Source organism: Engystomops pustulosus, chromosome 3, assembly GCF_040894005.1.
Source record: "Engystomops pustulosus chromosome 3, aEngPut4.maternal, whole genome shotgun sequence".
Lineage (NCBI taxonomy): Eukaryota > Metazoa > Chordata > Amphibia > Anura > Leptodactylidae > Engystomops > Engystomops pustulosus.
The window spans coordinates 72,532,103-72,554,024 of record NC_092413.1 but is presented as its reverse complement, the minus strand read 5'-3'; the positions used below and the strand labels follow the sequence as shown (position 1 = coordinate 72,554,024).

General features: G+C 39.9%; 1 protein-coding gene across 6 annotated transcripts in view; it reads left to right on the top strand.

Annotated features, from left to right (window-relative positions):
- ARID1B (AT-rich interaction domain 1B) overlaps nt 1-21,922 on the top strand; it is a 310,106-nt gene that overhangs the window by 109,134 nt on the left and 179,050 nt on the right. For all 6 annotated transcript variants that reach the window (XM_072141069.1, XM_072141068.1, XM_072141070.1 and 3 more), the window contains one exon: nt 1,166-1,279. In XM_072141069.1, the coding sequence (XP_071997170.1) occupies nt 1,166-1,279 (114 nt within the window). The remainder of the gene's footprint in view (nt 1-1,165; nt 1,280-21,922) is intronic.

Below are 21,922 nucleotides of genomic sequence, written 5' to 3'. Positions count from 1 at the left end.
TGTTTTTATATGTATTATAGGGAAGAGGGAGTGATTTGAATTCTTAATATTTCTATTGTTTTGTTTTGTCTTTTTTTGTAAAAAAATGTATTTTACTATTATTACAGACCCCTAGGGTACTTAAACCCTATGGGGTCTTATCACTTATACAATATACTGCAATAAAACTGTATTTAGGTTTATTGTAAATATACTGCTTACAGTCGGGAAGATTGTAATATAGAATGGCAAATGACAGCTATGGGCAAGCTTAAACCACAAGAAAAAGAAAGGATACATGCCAAGTGACCAAGACAATACATTCTTTATTCATATATCAAAAAACACCACAACACAAAACAAGAGAATAAAAACCATAAAAAATGTGACCAAAGTCATAAAATAATTTACCACAGGAAAACCAAACATGTGATAGTGTTAGTGGTCCTGGAACCACCAGCTCCTGGAGACTAAAGCCTTATGTAACACAAAAAGAGATACAACAATATTATCCTATAAGGAATTACACAGTGGGCTAGGCAGAATGCGGTACCAATATATAATGCAAGAGGATTGCAAAAAAGTTACAAAAAAGATAGAGTATGAGTATATTCAAACCAAAGTAAATGAATAGATGGTACCACACTGCTAACCTAAATCAAAAGATAAGCAAGTATTACCTGTGCGGCAAACGTCACACAAGAGGGAGCAGGGGATAAATGCCCCACGCGTATGGCCACCTGCTGTGGCTTCCTCAGGGGTCACCCTTAGACTTTTTACCTGACTTAATTTTGTGCATTGCTGGTCCCATTTTCTGTAAGCTATGGGGAAGCTGCATAGCGCCCATCGCAGAGGACACTTATCGCCATTTAAAGATGGGGACACCCAGTTGCCGCTGCACTTAATCTGTTAGGTGCAGAGAGACTGCTGCAATTACCATTCAGCGCCAGCTGTTTATTACAGCAGACATCATCCACCTATGAATTGGGCTGGGTGTCAAAGGGTTGACTATCCCTATGGTTCTGGTCATGTCCATGCACAAATGTCAAAATCCAACATGACCTATGTGTTTGTATGTATAAGTACACTTAAATGTGTATATTGAATATATTTAGCTATATTTGTATTTGTGGTCTGTATTTTGTGAAAAAATAGTTAATAGATAAATGCTTTTTTATATGTGCAGGATGTTCCAACAGAAGGTTATGGAAGTAGACCTCCGGCTTCTTCAATGACTCCTGGAAAGACTAACCATGAAGATTTAAACCTAATACAGCAAGAGAGGCCATCAAGTTTGCCAGTAAGATCTGTTTTTCAACTTTCAAGTCTGCTCTTTAACCATTTTAATAATATAACAACATATTCTATTGCAATACTATTTAGATGCAGTTTTTTTTATCAATGCTTCAGCACTCACGGATCCAGTCAAAAAAGAAGCTTTATTTCATTAAAATCCATATATAAGTATAAACATACAGAGGTGACAGTCATAGAGTTGGCACAGGTAATCGGCCTACACGTTTCGCTATAGAAGCTTAATCATGGTCTATATTACCTGTACCAACTCTATGACTGTCACCTCTGTATGTTTATACTTATGTATGGATTTTAATGGAATAAAGCTTCTTTTTTGACTGGATCCGTGAGTGCTGAAGCATTGATAAAATGCTGACTTTCCTGCACCAGGACCACAAGGGAGGTGAGCTGGACTATTTATTCTATACATTTTATATTTTGATGCAGTGTATGAATAGGCACTATACATTTTTTTTCATGTGAGATTTTTGTACGGTGTGGAATAGGGCAATTGCTAGAAGAATAAATGCTTTTTAACATATTTCTCTGTACACTTAAAAACAGAGTGTTGGAAGTGTCATAATGGAAACACACTCTTACTTATAACGGGTCTATCAGGTTTGTGTCCTGTTGTCTGAGATTTAGACATAAATAATTTCTACTTTTCTTGCCAGATACGCTGGAATTAAAAGCCTAGCTTTATTCTAAGTTAGAGGAACCTATATTTTAAAGGGGCTTTTTTTATCAGTGTAACTTATCATCTATCCATAATAAAGTTTCTGATTGGTGAGGGTCCAACTTCTAGAATCTTAACAGATTACAATATTTTGGTGTTGCCTTTTTCTTATTTGAATGTAGCAGCCTTCCAACATGTGTGCTACTGCTCCATTCATGATGTCGGGCTGCTCTAAATTCGTGAGTGCTGAATATATGTTCATCAGTCATATCAGCTCTGAATGGATCAACAGTACACATGCTTTACTCTGCCATCAGTTTCTGGAACACAATGTATATGTATAAGGTTAGGCATAGTCTATTTGTGGCAAATTTTAGCATTGTTTTCATTGCTAAAGGCAGGACTGGCTATCTGGGCAATAGATGTTTAAGTCTTTAACCCCTTGGTGCAATAAGAGATGCACCCACATCCGGGAATGCTGTACTTTGCCGCATCCCAACCTACATGTACGTCTCAGAGTTCGCCCGGGCTTCGAAGCAGAGCCCGCGTGTTCGCTGTGGGAGCTCGGTTGTATGTGAAAGCCGGACTCCCGACTTACAGCTAGGATCGCAATACTCATGATCCCTGCTGTTTAAACCCAGAGACAATTATGGAGCAGTACCAGGTACTGAGGCCAATAATAAGTGCTTTTTGATGGCTTTCATTAACGTTAGTTTTGCACCACTTCCTTTAGCCTTAAAACTAAATATAAAAATACATAAACAAGAGATGTAGTTTGTTATTTAAATAAACACTGTTTTAAAGGGCTAGTAAGGGTTATATACCAATTTCGAAGACAAATAAAGCAAAATTGATTCAGACTAAATAGATTCAGTTCTGAATCAAATCTTAGAAAAAAAATTGGCAAAGCTTCAGCTAATTAGACCTTGAATTAACATATGTCTAGTGTTGGCTCATAAAACTTTGTCAACAACTGCCCAATTTCAGCCTAATATCATACAAACATGCTTCAGTGGCGCCCAAAGGCTCCTCTTACTTTCTCCATCAGGTAAACCTTGCAGGCAATAATCCATTAAAGAAATTGATACAAATTTTTAAGAGATATTCATACAAATGCATATTAGACAAATCAATACCGGAAAGACAACACACCTTTGGTGCGTTTTAAACAAACCAAGAAATGAAAACTGAAATGTAATGTTAATCCAAAGAGCCTTCATATTGCGTCACGCTTCTTCGGCCCCCCCCCCTCCCTACTTGCTGTAATACGACGAGAACAGGGAGTACTTGCTCTGTGCTGCCTTAATGTTTAAGCAGGTGGAGGGAGTGGGAGAGGTGCAGGAGCAGGGGGACATGTTACAATGGCTTCAGGGAGTGTGTTACGGCCAGAGCCCAGAGGAGCCCTGGTATTGCCCCGTGGAGACCCTTGCACTCCATTTGGATAAAGTTAAAAGTACTTGTTTTGCCTTAAGTACATAAGCAGTGCTTCTTACTGTACTCCTGGTGCTGGGAGCTTCCCAGCAGTGTGAATGTTTGATACCAGTCAAAATGACTGGTAGATTCCCATTAAAAATCATTATTTTTATTTGATAAAATAAAATCATAAATACGTCTTAAAGATAATCTCCAGTTATACATATTTTCTCATAATTTTTGAAAATGTTTAGTTCATTTCAGTGTATATGTAAGTCATACAAAGAGTGTGTCCACATGAAATCCATATGGTTTCCTATGACGATGCAGAACCATAAACATCCATAACTGCCATATGAAATCAGAGGACCTATAGAGCCCATGCTACTTGGTTAGAACCATAGGTTACTTACTTTATGCTTTTGTCTTTTTTTTTTTTAAATTAAAACAAGATTTGGGCACTTTTCAATGATATATTTTTTAAACCTCCTACTCCACTGACATGCTGACTTAAGAACCACTGCATACAGCCATTGAAGAAGGTCTGTACAGCATGTGTCAAGTGGAAAGCCACCTCCTTCCTAATAAATTTAAAGGGTAAAGAAAAAAGCATAAATCCTTAAGAACCCTTTTTAGATTTATACACTCTAAAGATAATGAAAATTGTTATGAAGTTACAGGGATTATTTACCCATGCTACTAACGAAGATTGGGGAGTGCTTATATACCACATCTACTGGTTTACAATACAAGTTAATGACAGTAGTATATATGTGTTTGGGTATAATATACACTCACCGGCCACTTTATTAGGTACACCATGCTATTAACGGGTTGGACCCCCTTTTGCCTTCAGAACTGCCTCAATTCTTCGTGGCATAGATTCAACAAGGTGCTGGTAGCATTCCTCAGAGATTTTGGTCCATATTGACATGATGGCATCACACAGTTGCCGCAGATTTGTCGGCTGCACATCCATGATGCGAATCTCCCGTTCCACCACATCCCAAAGATGCTCTATTGGATTGAGATCTGGTGACTGTGGAGGCCATTTGAGTACAGTGAACTCATTGTCATGTTCAAGAAACCAGTCTGAGATGATTCCAGCTTTATGACATGGCGCATTATCCTGCTGAAAGTAGCCATCAGATGTTGGGTACATTGTGGTCATAAAGCGATGGACATGGTCAGCAACAATACTCAGGTAGGCTGTGGCGTTGCAACGATGCTCAATTGGTACCAAGGGGCCCAAAGAGTGCCAAGAAAATATTCCCCACACCATGACACCACCACCACCAGCCTGAATCGTTGATACAAGGCAGGATGGATCCATGCTTTCATGTTGTTGACGCCAAATTCTGACCCTACCATCCGAATGTCGCAGCAGAAATTGAGACTCATCAGACCAGGAAACGTTTTTCCAATCTTCTACTGTCCAATTTCGATGAGCTTGTGCAAATTGTAGCCTCAGTTTCCTGTTCTTAGCTGAAAGGAGTGGCACCCGGTGTGGTCTTCTGCTGATGTAGCCCATCTGCCTCAAAGTTCGACGTACTGTGCGTTCAGAGATGCTCTTCTGCCTACCTTGGTTGTAACGGGTGGCGATTTGAGTCACTGTTGCCTTTCTATCAGCTCGAACCAGTCTGCCCATTCTCCTCTGACCTCTGGCATCAACAAGGCATTTCCGCTCACAGAACTGCCGCTCACTGGATGTTTTTTCTTTTTCGGACCATTCTCTGTAAACCCTAGAGATGGTTGTGCGTGAAAATCCCAGTAGATCAGCAGTTTCTGAAATACTCAGACCAGCCCTTCTGGCAGCAACAACCATGCCACGTTCAAAGGCACTCAAATCACCTTCCCCATACTGATGCTCGGTTTGAACTGCAGGAGATTGTCTTGACTATGTCTACATGCCTAAATGCACTGAGTTGCCGACATGTGATTGGCTGATTAGAAATTAAGTGTTAACGAGCAGTTGGACAGGTGTACCTAATAAAGTGGCCGGTGAGTGTATATGTGTTGTGTGTGCGCCATATTTTCACTAATATATTTACTGACTGATTAAGAAGGGGGCTTGTTCTACCTTGGACTGTATATATATACTACATATATATATATATATTATATATATATATATAATACTTGTTTAAATAGATTTTGTCTGGTATTTTCCCAGCCACCATTCTTCATCATTCTGCCACAATACTGTAAACTAGCTGAACGATGTTGTTTTCCTTTGTTTGGGTCAAGAAATTTTTGCTAAAAATTGTTACTGTGTGAAAGAAGATTATTGACTCACCAAGCCTTCAATTTCCAGTGAAAAGAGCTCCCTCCCTGCAGCTTCGGGAACATGTTGTGCATGCATTCTATTTTAGAGCAAACTGTAATTTAAAGCCGAGGCAGTTTGATGCCCCACTGAACTTTGTTTAAGCCTGAAATAAAGGCAAAAAGCTAAAAGCCACAATGAAGTGACTAAGCTTTCTTGAATGCTTTCCTCAGCCATTTCAAGCGAGCACTCCAGAGAAGTGACATTAGCCGAGCACAGGCTTTTATATGGCTTAACCTTCTATATTCATTATTACAATTTTTTACTTATATTCTAATTTAGTTTCTCATGGCACAGATTTTTATTTTTGCATCACATAGAAATGTACTTTCATTCTCAATCATGTCGCACATAAGTGCCTCTGGAGTGATGCCATTTTTTATTATATATATATATATATATATATATATATATATATATATATATATATATATATATATATATAGTTTGTAGTGTCCTGCTCTTGTGGCAGGTACTACATTGGTAAGACGATGAGGAGCCTGCTTTTTCGATTCAGGGATCCAGACGCATTAAAATTTGTGGACATTGAGAGGGTCGACTGTTGTCCTGTGGAGGGTGATCATTCACTTACCTTTTTGTGCTGTGAGAGTAGATGCATCATAAAGTTTGATACAATGGGCGTGATGGGGCTCAATGACCATAATGGTCCTAAAAGTACTCCTTTTATATGTGAGATTTGATCTTATATGTGTGTGCTGGAGTGATTATATAAAATGCCATAAAATGTCTAATACCTTCTGTTGCTTTTAAACATTTATGTGAAATTTTAATAGTGTCATGTTGTGTTACCTTTTTGACCATTTTTTACTTTTGTGTAATTTGTTCATACCCTTAATTGTGGAGTGCAAGGGGTGGAATTTAGCATTTATTGTCATCCTGGCGGTGCCCGTGTGCAATTTACGTATACGTATGAATATATATATGTGGTCGCACCTGCATTGTCAAAGGCTTGAGAAAGCGCCATCGTGCGAAAAAGCAACCTGTCACTGCGGCATGCAAATCTCTGTGTGTAGTATCTATGTATAAAGTTACTTGCACGAAGATTGGTGAGTGCCATCTTCATGTACGTCCCCGCAGACGGCCATGTGAATGTGCCCTAATTCTGTAGGGAATTTCTGTGTAGCAGTAATTTCCTTTGCAAAAGAAACAATGTAGGCAGGATTACAAAAGAAGCTAACATATCCATGGAAAACACCATCATTTTTTAGGTTTTAGCCTATACTTACCCAGATTTTTAAACTTCCAGAAAACCTTTTTTTTATTTTTCCATTTGGTTTTAGGAAGATTATATTTTCTGCACTGTTGCTTATACTATAGAAAAACAAAATCCTAAATTACTGGAGTCAGGGTGCTGACCATGGGCATAAAAGTATTTTAACACTTCTGGTTCAGTACGCTGCATACTGTTCTGATTTTCAGGAGTCCTTTCATTATCATAAAAAACAGGATTGCAATTAGAGATTACATTTCTATTATCGGATCTACCGTTTAACCTGTTCCCCCTCCAGGACATACTATTACAGCATGGAGAGCAGCAGATCGCTCTGCATGCCGTAATTTTACTTCATGGACCCGATGACCGTTCAGCTCTACACCAGAGCTAAACTGTCATCGGGAAACAGAGTTTCAGCGGTAATCTACCGCTGACAACCCCATGTAACACTGGAGCTTTGTGTCTTAGCTATAATTTTGTATGTTAACCCTTTAAATGCTGTAGTCAACGTGACCGTGGCACTTATATGCCTGCAGGGATATCCAGGCTCGATCGGCATCTCCAGAAGCATTTCCTGGTGGGTCCGAATGTCGCTATGCAACCCTGGGGTCTAAGCTAAGACTCCAGGGCTGTTCATAGTAAATGCCTGTAAGGTCCCACAAAAAGTTAATACATTTTCACCAATATGGCATTGCCACTCCAAAAATGGTATCACTGAAAAATGCCAGAGGTCACAATAACTCCTCTACAAGTGTCTATGATGCTTGAAGAGTTTGAATATGATTCTGGGTGACTGGAGGGGTAAGGGTAGGGAGGGCAGTTGTACAAAGATTATACTGTGGAGAACAGGGAAGACGGGGTTCTAATCATGTTTTTAACACATTGAGGAACAGTGGAGATCTAGGAAATGTAGTGCCATATACAGCTCTCTATATGTATTCCTATATACATTCCAAGGGAGAACATCTAGTTCTTGAGTGGATAAGCGCTATACTTAACACTCTTCACAGAGAAATGATTACAGCATTGTGAATTTTTTTAGACATTTGCGGCCCTAAACTTCATCAAGTATTTAGCTGCTTCTCACAAAGCTTTTTTGTTGCGAATTATAAGCTTCTTCATCCTTAGGTCATAGGTACAGGACTCCGTTTTATTTGGTCATACAGTCATAGGGGACATATATCTGTCTGAGAGCAAAACTGTCCTAGTTGCACATGGAGCTCTACTTTCACACATATCTATATAAAATGAAAGCTGAGCTCTGATTGGTTGCCATGAGCTACTAAAACAGTTTTGCTCAGACAGTTGGGATAAATCTCCCCTACTTAGTATGAAACCATACCAGAATTATCTAGCAGTTCAAGGGTGATCAGGCTGAGGTCAGATAAAAAGCATGTTAAACATGTGGTATAGCACCTTATTTAGTGCAATGACTGTATGACTAGGTGAAGCTACTCTTCTGCTCTTTGAGCAGTTAAGGTAACTTTGCATTTGTTGATCTAAAGCTTTATGCACGCAAACGTGTGCTTTTCACAGGCACCAAACAACTGTATGAACCCTCTGCTCACATTACGATGTCAATAGGAAATGACTGCCGGGGAACCAAACTCTGGCAGAAATATGTCCCGGACAAACTTCAGTACCCTTTGTTAGTGTAATTAAGGTGCCTACTCTGAAGTTCCGCCTGTAGACCGTAAGTCCTTGCATCATATTTATGTATGATGCAAGGATTTTTGTCCTGTGCAACATACGCATTCCATGGAATTGGAGCAACATATGGGCAGGTTCCCACAGGCTTCACACGTTCATGTGCAGGTAGCCTTATTGGAGATACCATAGAAAAAGTCATTACCTGATACCAGACACTAAGTTTTTAGGGTTTAAAATGCCTTTGAAGTCAAGTTATTGGCTATGGATGAACTTACGTGGAACGTGAACTCCTTTCGTGAATACTTGATGAAAATCATATAACAACTTGGAGGTTCTTATTGCATTGACTGTCCAAACCTAAAATTTTCTATTAAATGCTCTCTTTTTATTTTATTAAATATGTCACCAATTGTAATGGTTTGTGTTTTTTACCTGTAAAGTCAAGTATAAAATAAAAAGGCATTCAAAGTAATTTGTTTGGCTTTCAGACACTATATTATCCAGGGGCGTAACTTGAGGGTGTGCAGAGAGTGCGGTTGCAACTGGGCCCAAGTGGCTTAAGGGGCCCAGAAAGTGTCACTTTCCCATATGAGAAGACTAGTATTATAAACAATACATTAAAGTCGGGGGCCTGGCATAGACTTTGCACTGGGGCCCATCAGCTTCAAGTTACGCCACTGATATTCTCCACTAAAAGCAGTACTGCTAGTGTAGGTATATCCCTACAACCTCCCTTTCCTCATGTTGGTGCATGCCCTCTAATTATGTGGCAAAGCAGTGGTGCACTTTATGGAGTGATGTGCTACCTCTGAAGCAATGCAATTCATATAATATTGTCTCTGTACGAAAATGTTAGGGATATGGAAATAAAATATAAGTGTTATTGGTACCTGACATAATTCAGAGGCTGAATGAAGCCTTTATATGCCATCGTATGTAAACCCGTACAAGTCGTATGGCATTCATTGAAATAACAAGGCCATGCTGTTGATGGAAAAATCTCATGCAGTTAAAACATGTGATTGTTTAATTGGGGCAACAACTGTGCTGTCGCAACAAAATTAACTGCTGATTCCCTAGTTCAGTTTATAAGAAAAGCAAATATTCACTTTTCTGGATATTTTATTTATTTGAGCAATCACTCCAGAAAATGATATCGTACTGTAAAAATTTTTTTTTATATTATTTAGTGAAAAGTGAAAATTTTCAAGTAATTCCAAGAGAATGGTAGGTATTCAGGTATAATCACACTATGGCAATGCTTCACCCGAAGATTGCATACTGTGAAGCAAAACCTTAAATTTGTAGTGCACCCAGATCTCTGTAAAGTACTTATTGTTACCTCTTCAAAATCCCTCAGCTCTCAGATTGGGATACCGGAGGATTGCATAGATAAAGTGCCAAGAAGGCAATCATTTCTAGACTGAGCAGAAAATAGAATAGAGGTGCTACCGTTGATCCCATGCTTGAATCATATCTAATGCACAGTCACTAAATATTCTCAGGTCACTGAAAAATGTGTCTGATCAATACCCATGGGAGTTAAAGGAAAATGAGCTATTAGAGTCTTTAAAGTCAAACCTTACCCTGTCTAACACTACACAGGCGCTTCAATTTTGCCTTCTGCTAGCTACTGCTGAGATTACATTATGTTAACTTTGTCGTGCAATTTTGATGAGATAAAAGGAGTGTGTCCTAGTTGGAAGTATGGTGTGAATCCACAGGGTATAAAGCAGGCACTGGAAAATGGAATATTTTCAACAGTTTTATATCGTTTTATGACACATACAAGTAGCAAGAACATTAGAGGCTGGGGAAAGATTAGAACAACGCATCAGTAGAGTTTTTTGTTTTGCTCTATTTGTACCATTTTTAGGTATGTGGATCCTAATGGTGCTGACAAGGAAAATATGCATATATATGCTTTCACTTTAAAGGATTGGAATTCTTTCTATTTTAGAGCAGATCCATTTATCTCATAGTCAAGCAGACTTTATGGCATTCAAGCATTTTAATGTGATCATATGACTTTAACCTTAACCTTATCTTCTCGCCTATTAGAATTTTTTTTTTTATTTGCATTACTGATTTATGTAATTGTCACTCTTGAAAGAATGAAACATAAAATGCTAGATATTTGACAAAGCAGCAACCCTTTATACAATTACAGATGCTTTCATGTTGGCAAAATTGAACGCTTTAAAGAGGACCTGTCACCCATAAAAAAGCACTAGGAGCTACTTACTAAAATAAGCAGCTCCTACCACTCTCAGATGCAGCAGTATTACACTGCTATCTTTATCGGAACCCTCCGATAACGCTAGCAGACACTGCTGCGAAGCACAATAGGAATGTAGGACCGCGCTCAATGCAGTCAGGCATATTCCTAAGGGGGTGGTCCGAAGCACTGCCTCTTCCCCGGACACCCCCCTCACTCCATAGGCTGGCGGTGACTTCCAGGCTTCATGCGGCAGTCACCTCCTCCTAGTCCCGCCCCCTCATGAATACGGCAGACCGCTTTGAGCACCGTCCGGCGTTCCTATGGTATTTGTCTGCTACCTTTATTGGAGGGTTCCGATAAAGCTAGCAATGTAACACTGCTGCATCTTCAGTAAGCAGCTCCTAGTGCTTTTTTATGGATGGTCCTCTTTAAGAACTAGATCACACTAATTTTTTGCATTCCCATTTTTCACTCCCTGTATTTAAAAATCCATTACCAAATGCGATGAAATTGACTGTCATTGTAATTTGCAACTGATATTAGCTGATATTATTTAATAGCAACTTAGGCCACACACCCTTTTTACAATAGTCACACCCATTTTTTGCACCAGTTGCAGTAGTGTATAAAAACTGCCTGTTTGATAGATTTGGTCCAAGGTGTTTAAGACAATATTTTTTTAAGCATAAATTACGGTACTACAGAATTCTGAAATATATCTGCTCTGTAGGCTTTCAGAAACTCTCCTCACTACAGAACATGAAAAGAGCAAATAACGGCAACTAACAAAATAAAGAGCAAATTACCCTATAAACACCTGCTTTTTTAATTTGTGTAATAAATAATAATTGCCTGAAGGGTTCTATTTAAAGGGAACCTACCACCACAAATCTACCTATAAAGGTAGATTGGGTGGTAGGTGGATCATTGGGACGTGAGGATAGCCCTTTTAAGGGCTAATCCTCACGTCCCTGCACTTTTTTGAGAACTTTAATTTGATATTTATTCAAATTTACTTATGTGGCTACCGGGGCGTGGAGTAGCCGCTTATGAGATTACACGAGGCGGCTACTCCACGCCCCGGTAGCCACTTTACCCCTCCTACTCACCCATCTTCGGCGCGCAGCTCCGCGCAGCTCCGCGTAGCTGCGCGCCCTCGTCCGGCGAGCCTGCCGTCTGCGCATGCGCAGAAGAGCAGGCCCGCGCGTGTTTCGGAGTTGTGACCGCGCAGGCGCGGGCCTGCTCTTCTGCGCATGCGCAGACGGCAGGCTCGCCGGACGAGGGCGCGCAGCTACGCGGAGCTGCGCGGAGCTGCGCGCCGAAGATGGGTGAGTAGGAGGGGTAAAGTTGCTACCGGGGCGTGGAGTAGCCACCTCGTGTAATCTCATAAGCGGCTACTCCACGCCCCGGTAGCCACATAAGTAAATTTGAATAAATATCAAATTAAAGTTCTCAAAAAAGTGCAGGGACGTGAGGATTAGCCCTTAAAAGGGCTATCCTCACGTCCCAATGATCCACCTACCACCCAATCTACCTTTATAGGTAGATTTGTGGTGGTAGGTGCCCTTTAATGTTTATCTGATTTATGGAGCAGACTTTACTTTATTATTCCTTGTTCACACCAACTTCAAAGGGTGGAGAAGTTTCATAGTAGGACTGGTGATAAGGAAGCAAAAATGCATGCCTCCTTTTTCACGTCTTTTTTTCACATTTCTTTAGTTCTAGGACATCTACTATTCCCATCTGGGCATTCCCATCTCATTTAATTCATCATTCAAATATTTACATTTATTCAATTGGATGTTATTGAAAACATGTATCTGTGTGAGGATAATTTCCTACAAATTGCCCCTTAGAAACAAGATGTTGGATACGGCCACCTCTGCACTCTTTTGAGCCCTGCGTTCATTACCACAGGGTGGCTGTGGTACATGCAGTAACTCTCAGCAATATCATATGTCAAAATAATTCTTTGTGCAATCACTCCGCAAGCAGTGGTCATGTCCAAGGACAACAAGTAGCAGACAACATGGCCACATTTATGAGAAGTTACATTTCTTCACTTGAATGCTATTAAAAGAAAGATATCTATATGAGAGGTCGATTAAAATCCATATTATTGTCCAGATGAGAATACCCCTTTAACCCTTTCACGACCCGTGACGTAATAGCACGTCACGGGTCGGCCGCGGGTGCATGGAGAGGGCTCACGCGCTGAGCCCTCTCCATAGCCGGTAAGTCTTTGCTGCATATTGCAGCAAAGGCTTACCGGTAACACCCGCGATCGGTGCTAGCACCGATCGCGGGTGTTTTCACCTCGATCGCCGCCGGCAATGCTGCCGGCGGCTTCAAAAGGATGGCGGCGCGTGGGCGCCGCCATCTTTTCGAGGATCGCCGCTCCCCGTGACGTCATCGGGGAGCGGCGATCCGTCGCCATGGTAACCTCGGGTCTCGCGAAGACCCGAGGCTACTTCAGGTTAACCCATGCATTACAATGTGCTATCAGCACATTGTAATGTATGAGTAGTAAAATCCCCATATACTGCCATACTGTAGTATGGCAGTATATGATATGATCGTGCAGACCCCCTAGGGTTAAAGTACCCTAGGGAGTCTGAAAAGTACTAAAAATAAAAATAAAAAAAAGTAAAAAAAAAAAATTATAATAAAAAACCCTAAAAACTCAAATCACCCCCCTTTCCCTAGAACTGATATAAATATAAATAAACAGTAAAAATCATAAACACATTAGGTATCGCCGCGTCCGAAAATGCCCGATCTATCAAAATATGATAACGGTTTTTCACTGCATTTAATCCCGTAACGGAAAATCGCGCCCAAAGTCGAAAATGGCACTTTTTTTGTCATTTAAAAAAATTAAAAAATTCTATAAAAAGTGATCACAAGGTCGAACAGTCCTAAAATTGATAAAATTGTAAACGTCATCAAAATCCGCAAAAAACGACACCACCCACAGCTCAGTACACCAAAGTATAAAAAAGTTATTAGCGCCAGAAGATGGCAAAATCCCCAAAAAATTTTTTGTACAGGAGGTTTTAATTTTTTTAAATGTATGAAAACATTATAAAACCTATACAAATTTGGTATCCCCGTAATCGTGCCGACCCAAAGAATAAAGTAGACATGTCATTTGGGGCGCACAGTGAAATCCGTAAGATCCAAGCCCACAAGAAGGCGGCACAAATGCGTTTTTTTTACCAATTTCACTGCATTTGGAATTTTTTTCCCGCTTCCTAGTACACGGCATGGAATATTCAATACCATCTCTATGAAGTGCAATTTGTTAAAAGCCGTCACACAGCTCTGTACATGGAAAAATAAAAAAGTTATGGATTTTTGATCATGGGGAGTAAAAAATGAAAATGAAAAAACAAAAAAGGGCCAGGTCCTGAAAGGGTTAAGCCCTTACATGGTGTAGAATGCAAGTATAAAGTTTAGGGTCTATGCATAAGTGTCTATGTCTTTTACTCTGAAAGGTGCTGTATTGTACAGAAGACTCAATATAATAGATGCAGTAATGTGCGGTGTTCTCAACATGTGGAAAAGAAACTTCTATGTGCCTCTGTCTGACAAATGCAGGTGTGGTATAGACCGATAGGAGACATCATGAGGCCTTATGATACATAGAAGTTGTAGACTCTGAGTGTAATAAGCACATGTATCTATAGAGTTACTTCTATGGCCACAACCTGCTCTTTTCTATACTAGACATGGATGCAATTCATACTCAGTATAGCTAATGATGGTCTAGACAGCAGTGATATAATCAGAAGCAGAGTTCATAAGATTAGGGGAATGAGTTACAAACAGAAGAAGAAAAGAGGTGGGAGAGAGAAGATGACCGTACCACTCATGTTACATAGATGCTTCTCTCAAAACCTATATTTTGTCACAGTGAGGTCTTGTCTACACCATCTGTGGGTCATATGAGTAAATAGATGATTCCAATTTAAAAAATGCTAGGCCAAATTGTTCTTTTAAGATTTAATAGATTTGTACCTTGCTCACCATGCTATCTAGGGCCACCTGCACATGAACATGTTGGTCCAATCTCACAAACTGCACAGATGCACGAGATAGGAGTCTATGCATCATACAGAAATATGATGCAACGATTCCCTGCCCAAACTGCAGATCTGGTTTCCATGGGTTAAAAACCTCTGGAGGTAAACTAAATCTGCTTTACATGATTCAGTTGGCTTCTATAGAGGACCATATATACCAGGTGATTGTCAGCTGAAGCCACAATCTACAAACAACTAATGCGTAGGGGTTCTCTTGACTATTCCCTTATGATGAAACTTAAAGCGAACCTGTCACCACATTTTTCAGAAATACAGCTAGTGACAGATTCCCATAGAGCCCTATTACCCTTATTTTAGCTTAAAATTGTTTCACATACCCATAATATAAATTTTATTTTATCCTACCTGGCATCAGAGGTGGCATGCCTTGCTTTTCCGGCTCCTCCCCATGCATTATGCCTCCACGATTTTGCCCTTCAGGTCATGTCACCAAGGGGATCTAATCTAAGGTCTTTTACCCTGTAACATTTACAAAGTCTACCCAATGTATACATCTGGTCACATGGGCTTTTACTCGTCCCCTGCCTCCATGGAAGCTTGTCATGTGATCAGATACATATATGATGTACTGGGTAAAGAAGATCACCCTGGTCACATTACATGAAGTGCTTAGTGATGTAAGAGAACTCAATGTTGCAGCAAGGCACTGTCAAACATTTAACACAGCCTTTTTTTTATCTACCTCTTATAATTCATAAACAGGGCTGTATATGTCTGTAGTTGAACATTGGCAGACTGACCCTAAGTCAGTGGTGGCGAACCTATGGCACGGGTGCCAGAGGCGGCACTCGGAGCCTTCTCTGTGGGCACCCAGGCCATCACCTCAGAATAGAGTTCACCATATAGGGCTCAAGAATGCTGGCCCAATGATTCTTCCTCTACACAGGGACCCTGTAGAGAAGCTTCAATAGTCCGAATTCACCTCCTCCTTTCAACTGCGTTGGTGTCCTCCGCAATAAATTACTGCCTAAACTTCTAAGCTGACACTTTCCCATAAAAAGGTGGCTTCTGGTTGAAGTTTGAGCACTCATGGTCTAAAATGTTTGCCATCACTGCCCTAAGTACTAGTTCCATACACCGCCATGTCCTAGTAGTGAGACCTCTCAATCAGGAACAAGGAGGCAGGCAATGCAATTAAAATTTAATATGCATGACACAATTAATATCGTTGGACTCGCTTTAGGAGAGTTGCATATAAGTTTATAAACTGATTTTTTTAACATTGCAACCATGGAAAGGAACCATTTAGGGTCAAGGGCACTGCTTTTCAATCATAGCCTTTTATTCAGGTTTAAAACAACCAGTTAGAGTCCATTTTTTGGGGTTTTTGACCCTTTTTTATTTAGGGTTCTGGTTAGTTGCGCTGGGCAACAGGGCTGCTTCCTATAATAAATTAAACCCTTTGCAAGGGAGCCATTTCCAAGTTTATTATTAAAAAACTAAATGAAATCCTAGCATACAAAGAGTTCTACTCGTTATTCTGCTTATAGTGCAGTGTACTAGAAGAAATGGCTTTATAGATGTATTAAAAACTCATAAAACTTGCATTGTTAATTGTTGTCCTTTTAGAAGAACCTTCCTTTTATTTTACTTTCAAAGCAAGATTCAGCGTCTGAAAGATTGTTTCACCCCAGAGACAAAAGTCTGATGAGTGTCTGTCATGTTTCCTGCGCTGTATTCTTCTAATAAACAGATTCATGTACACACTAAGCATTCTAAGTGACAGCAATAACAATAAAAAAAAAAAAGAAAAAAGGAAAGAAAATACACTAAAGGCATAGATACAATTTGCCACATATATCACGGCTTGTACGTCAGAAGTTTGGTGTACAAGCCCTGAAACGCGAGCAATTCCAGATAGAAATAGCGCCCATTTCCCCCTTTACACCACCACATGTATGATATATGTGCCCCATAAAGCTTATCCAATGTACTTTTGGTACATAATTATACAGTATGGGGCTTATTTACTAAGGGTCCTGCGGCCGCATTTTCGTCAGCTTTTACGACTTTTCCCCCTTTCTATGAAACAATTATACATAGGAAAGTTATAATGGAAAGACGCGTACTTGTTTGGTGTGTTTAACCAGCCCTGTTTTTTGGAAACAAATAATTGACGACCTCACAGATATATTAACTTGGACTAAGCCGCTTTTTACAGCTTTGTTCTGTACCTTATGTAGGGTCGGTTGTGGGGATGATGTAAAGCCCACCTCACTCTCACACCTCCTATATGAAGAGGCTATGGCCTTCTGATATATCTGTTAGGTGGCTGCACCTCTGGACAATTCTATGGCAGGTCCTGGCGCTTGCTATAGCTAATACATAGGTATGGCCCTACACGTTCTTTCATATTGTAAGAGGTTAAATAGCCATGCACCAAGAATTTTGACTATTTCATAACTTGTTTTCTTAAATAAATGTGCATGCATGTATATTTGTATAATAGAAACATGTGTCGGTAAAATGTGGATACATTATATACATATACACTGTATTATAAGCAATGTTGTAAGCAATGTTCTGCTGTGTTTTGAAAGTTTCGCCAGTTAACCCTGGAGATGTAAGCACCAGAAGACAAGCCTCTCCGTGTTCCCTCTAGAGCATCTTGTTAGGCATCTGTTCTTTGTAAATAAGGGCCGTTATTAATGGCAGGTGCTCTCTCCTGAACTGTGAGCTCTGATCCACCCCATAACCTTGGTGAAGTATTTCTATAATTGATAATCAGCTGACATAGCCCAGGCTGTACAGCCTAACCACTCCCTCTGGCTGCAGCAAAGCTGAAATTACATCTTTGTCTTTGAAGTGAGGCACACTGTTAGCGTTGCCATGGTGGCGGGGTGGGTAATGGCCTCCGCTGACAGGAGATTGGTATTTAGTGTTTGAACACAGGCTTCCATGAGGCTGTTTTTCCCTCTAGTCTCTGATTATAGAACTCTGGTGCTCCGTTAAATGTTCAGTTATATACATATTGCTGTTTTTCTGCAGTGTCTCCATGTATTATTATTGTGGTGACCGTATTGTGTGTGTTTGTGTTGCAGTGCCTTTTTTTCCTCATCAAGACATTAACCCTTTGACTTTCACAAGTACAATCTGGTATAAGCGCTCATGATTATAATATGATAATCACAGATATATCTACACATCGTCAGGGAGATTACAGTCCAGAAACAAACATATGGAGGCAGCATACATGCATTACATGTTCATTTATCGTAACTATTTACTGGTACCGGCAGTGAAATACTTTACTACAAGAACAGTCTAAAAGTACTGAGAGTACTGCATGTGGTGTGCTGTACTGTCCAAAATACAGACTGTACACAAATCGGCTTGTGACTGTCCCAACAAGGGATTCATTTCATGTGACCACATGGGGACTACTGATTGTGGTAGATCAGATGGAAAGCATGTGTTAAAGAAAGTACCATATTTTTCATATAAGACTCTTCTTACTATAGGATGCACCCCAGATTTAGGCTTCAAAAAAAGGAAAAATATATTTTATACCATTTAAAATATCCCTGTTGGTCGCAGTAAAGCATACATACATTTACACACTCAGCCCTGCTACATCCATACATTTACACACACAGCTCTGCTTAATCCATACATTAAAACACACAGCTCTGCTTCATCCATTCATTTTCATCCATCCATTTACACACACAGCTCTACTATACACATGAAGACACACACAGCACTGCTATAGACATGAAGACACACACTTCTCTGCTATACACTCACAGAACCCCTCCCCTTCTTCTTCTTACCCTGTCCCAGCGCAGCATGTCCCCATTCTCGGCACCATGTGGTGATGTAAGAAGCATGTGATCAATCAAATGATTCTGACATCACCACAGGTCCTGTACCTGTAGGTAGAGGGAGAGAGCAGGTCAGAGGCTCCTCTCTGGGAGATCAGGTCAGCTCTATATCAGGGCATCACCCGATCTCCATTACAGCGGTCAGGGGGGTCTGGCAGTGCTGGATCCTCCTGACCATGGCTCCATAAGACGCAAGCACTTTTTAGCAAGATTTTTTCTTGCTAAAAAGTGTGTCTTATAGTTCAAAAAATACGGTAACAGTCTATAAGTAACATTTCAGTTTTTAAATGCAGAGGACTATCAGTAGTACGTGAGAGTTTGTAAAATTGACACATTTTTTCATGAAAAATTACTGGAGTGTGGTCCTGTATATACAGTTTTGATCAGTACATGGACTTAAAGGTGATGCAACAAAAGGGTTGTATTGAGCAAGATTGCATGAAAACCTGTGTGAAAATGACTTCCGTATATCTTTACATTATCCTCAGGCTGGATATTACGAACCAAAGCTGCCAACCACATTATTTTCACATTTTTGCTTTCAGAGATAACGTTGTCTTTTTTTGATTTACCTGTTATTTTGTTAGAGCCTGGACCCACTGGAGGTTCTACTTCAACCTAATGCTCTGGTAGACCAGTTTGTGATTTGTTATGGGTGTAGAAGGTAAGTCCTAATAAAGATTATACATGCCAATTTACATACTACAGCTATTAAAATTACTTATTTAACCTTATAACATGTCCTCTAGACAAATGTAACAATAAGACAAACATACAAACCTTAAAATGTCTAAAATAGGGACCATAACAAGAAATCACAGTATTATTTGGTCTATCAGAGTATTAGAGGAACCTCCATTATGCCTGATCTATAATGCTATAGTAGGCTGCAGAGATGCAACCTTCATTGCAGACTACTAAAATCTATTTCCTTTCTGGTGATGGAGGGTGGGCGCCTAGAAATATTTTATCTGGTACACTGATCACAGGGGTAAGTAAAAGTTGTTATTGGTTGCCAGGGCATCGCAAGTTTTTATTTGACTGTTTATGCATCCCACATATTGTAGTCGTCTGTCAAAGATTGTTAATTATAGAATTCTCATATGTTTTGCCAAATTTATTTATTTTTTTCAAATTCTCCTTTAGGGCAGGGACATTTTCTGGAGGTGCTGGGCTTGTTGTTACAGCTTTGGGTGGAAATCTCCTAGCTTGTTGCTCTACCAGGTTATCTGATATCTTTAGTTCATACTCTGGTTCCTGTCATAACGATTATAAGTTCAACTGAGGGCATGTGGACCCTGGAGGAAGGATTTGTTCTGTGGTTCTGAATACATAGACTAGAAATGTGTTTCTGTCTTTAGTTGGAGAAATGTGAAAGCTTAGTTGGTTTGCTCATTTGAATGACTGTTCAATTCACAAGCTATTCACCAAAACGTTTTCATTGCTGTTCTTCTCTTGTGCTGAAAGTTGGTGCAGCCATTTTCCGTTTCATCATACAGCCTACATTGTGTAGAGTACAAGATAAAAATGATCTACAGTTGTCAATTTCTTTACACAGTAGAATCCTAATAGTAGCCAAAGTCATATAGTTGCCATAAGATTAATGTGTTATTCAGATCCATTGGTTTCTAAAGGCTCCATTGCTGTTGGTAAAGTTCAGGTATGATTTCTGGTTCGAGAGAAAAGGAGAGCACAATAAGTAATACTTTCTCCTCATGACAGCTCTTTGTTGATCTAAGAGAGAGCACTTACAGAGAGCTAAGCCATTTATGTGATTATAAAGAGCACTTGGTTCTCTCCTATTCCGAGATGGAAAAATCATTTCTAAATAGGAGTTCACTGTCAAGATGAATATTGCACACTTCTGTCTTACTTAGGGTGTGCACTGTGTCTGGCAGGGTGGACTGTTTTCTGCTTTCTAGAGTTCATTTATTAAAGGTCAATAATGAGAGTATATTTTTAAATTGGTGAAAAACTATATTTATTTTGATTGGCTACATTGTGATGCTCCCATTAAAGTTGCATGTATGCTGTGTTTTTTTCACAATGAACTTGCTCAAATTCTTTCTGATGTTTTAAAGGACATCAGGTCTCTGTCACTAGTCGTGTCACTACTACCTGTTGGAGCAGCTCACAAGGATCCCTTCCCCCCCCCTTTATCTAGTCAATTCATACATTAATCATTGTAAAATCATTTTTTCTTTACACCATTATACCTCACATCATTATACAGGGTGTCAGTCATGTGTATAGGAGTATCTCATACACACACAGGCTGCAGGGGGCGTGGCCACCAGCACCAGGAAGCACATAAAGGAGCCATTACACCATTATACCTCACACCATTATACAGGCTGTCAGTCAAGCACTGGGGGTGTGGCTATGTCTCCCACTCATAATTAAGCTGGACAGCTTGAATATGATAATGACTCATTGGAAATCTCACAGGTCATTTGCATACAGCTTTAGTACCTGATTGCTAAAGTTTACAGGCATGTAGGGGGACAATGAAGGGATAGAGTCAATGCTTCCTACTGACAGTTTATGAAAATATATTTAGTTTAGGGGGTTAATTTGCCTGATGGGTTCTCTTTAAGCGCAAAGTAGTTGAAGGAAAGAGTGAAAGCACCTTTTGAAGTCTCACACTTCATTATCAGCTTTGCCTATATATTTGCCAATATATTATCCTTGCAGGTCTTTCATAAATACAACTAGAGACACTGAGGAAGGTGCATGTGAGGCAGTTGCAGTCCAGCATCAAAATTGCAAATCCACAGAAAAGTGTAAAAACAGCTATAAAGTTATATAGTTTGCACAAAGGAACAGATTTAAGGGTTTTGCAGCTAGATTTTGTTGCCGTGATCACAGCGGCTTAGTGTGGCAAATAACCTTTTTAAGAGAAAGCAGAAAAGCGAGTGTGCGAACTTTGTGGTTAGTGTGCATTGATCTGAAGTGTGTGCAGTGTCCATAGTGTGACTTGAGATTAAGGGACTTAAGTTTGAGGGACTTTCGTAGGTAACTGCTGTATTTTTATGTTACATGCACTGAGGATCCAGTGGTCATGGTCCACATTGGCACCAATGACAAAGTAAGAGGTAGGTCACGGCAAGGAGCTCAAAGGTAGTTTTCTCCGCCATGGGCAACTAGAAATATTCCGACTTTCAAACAGCTTGATAAATCTGCCCCATTGTGTACAGTTC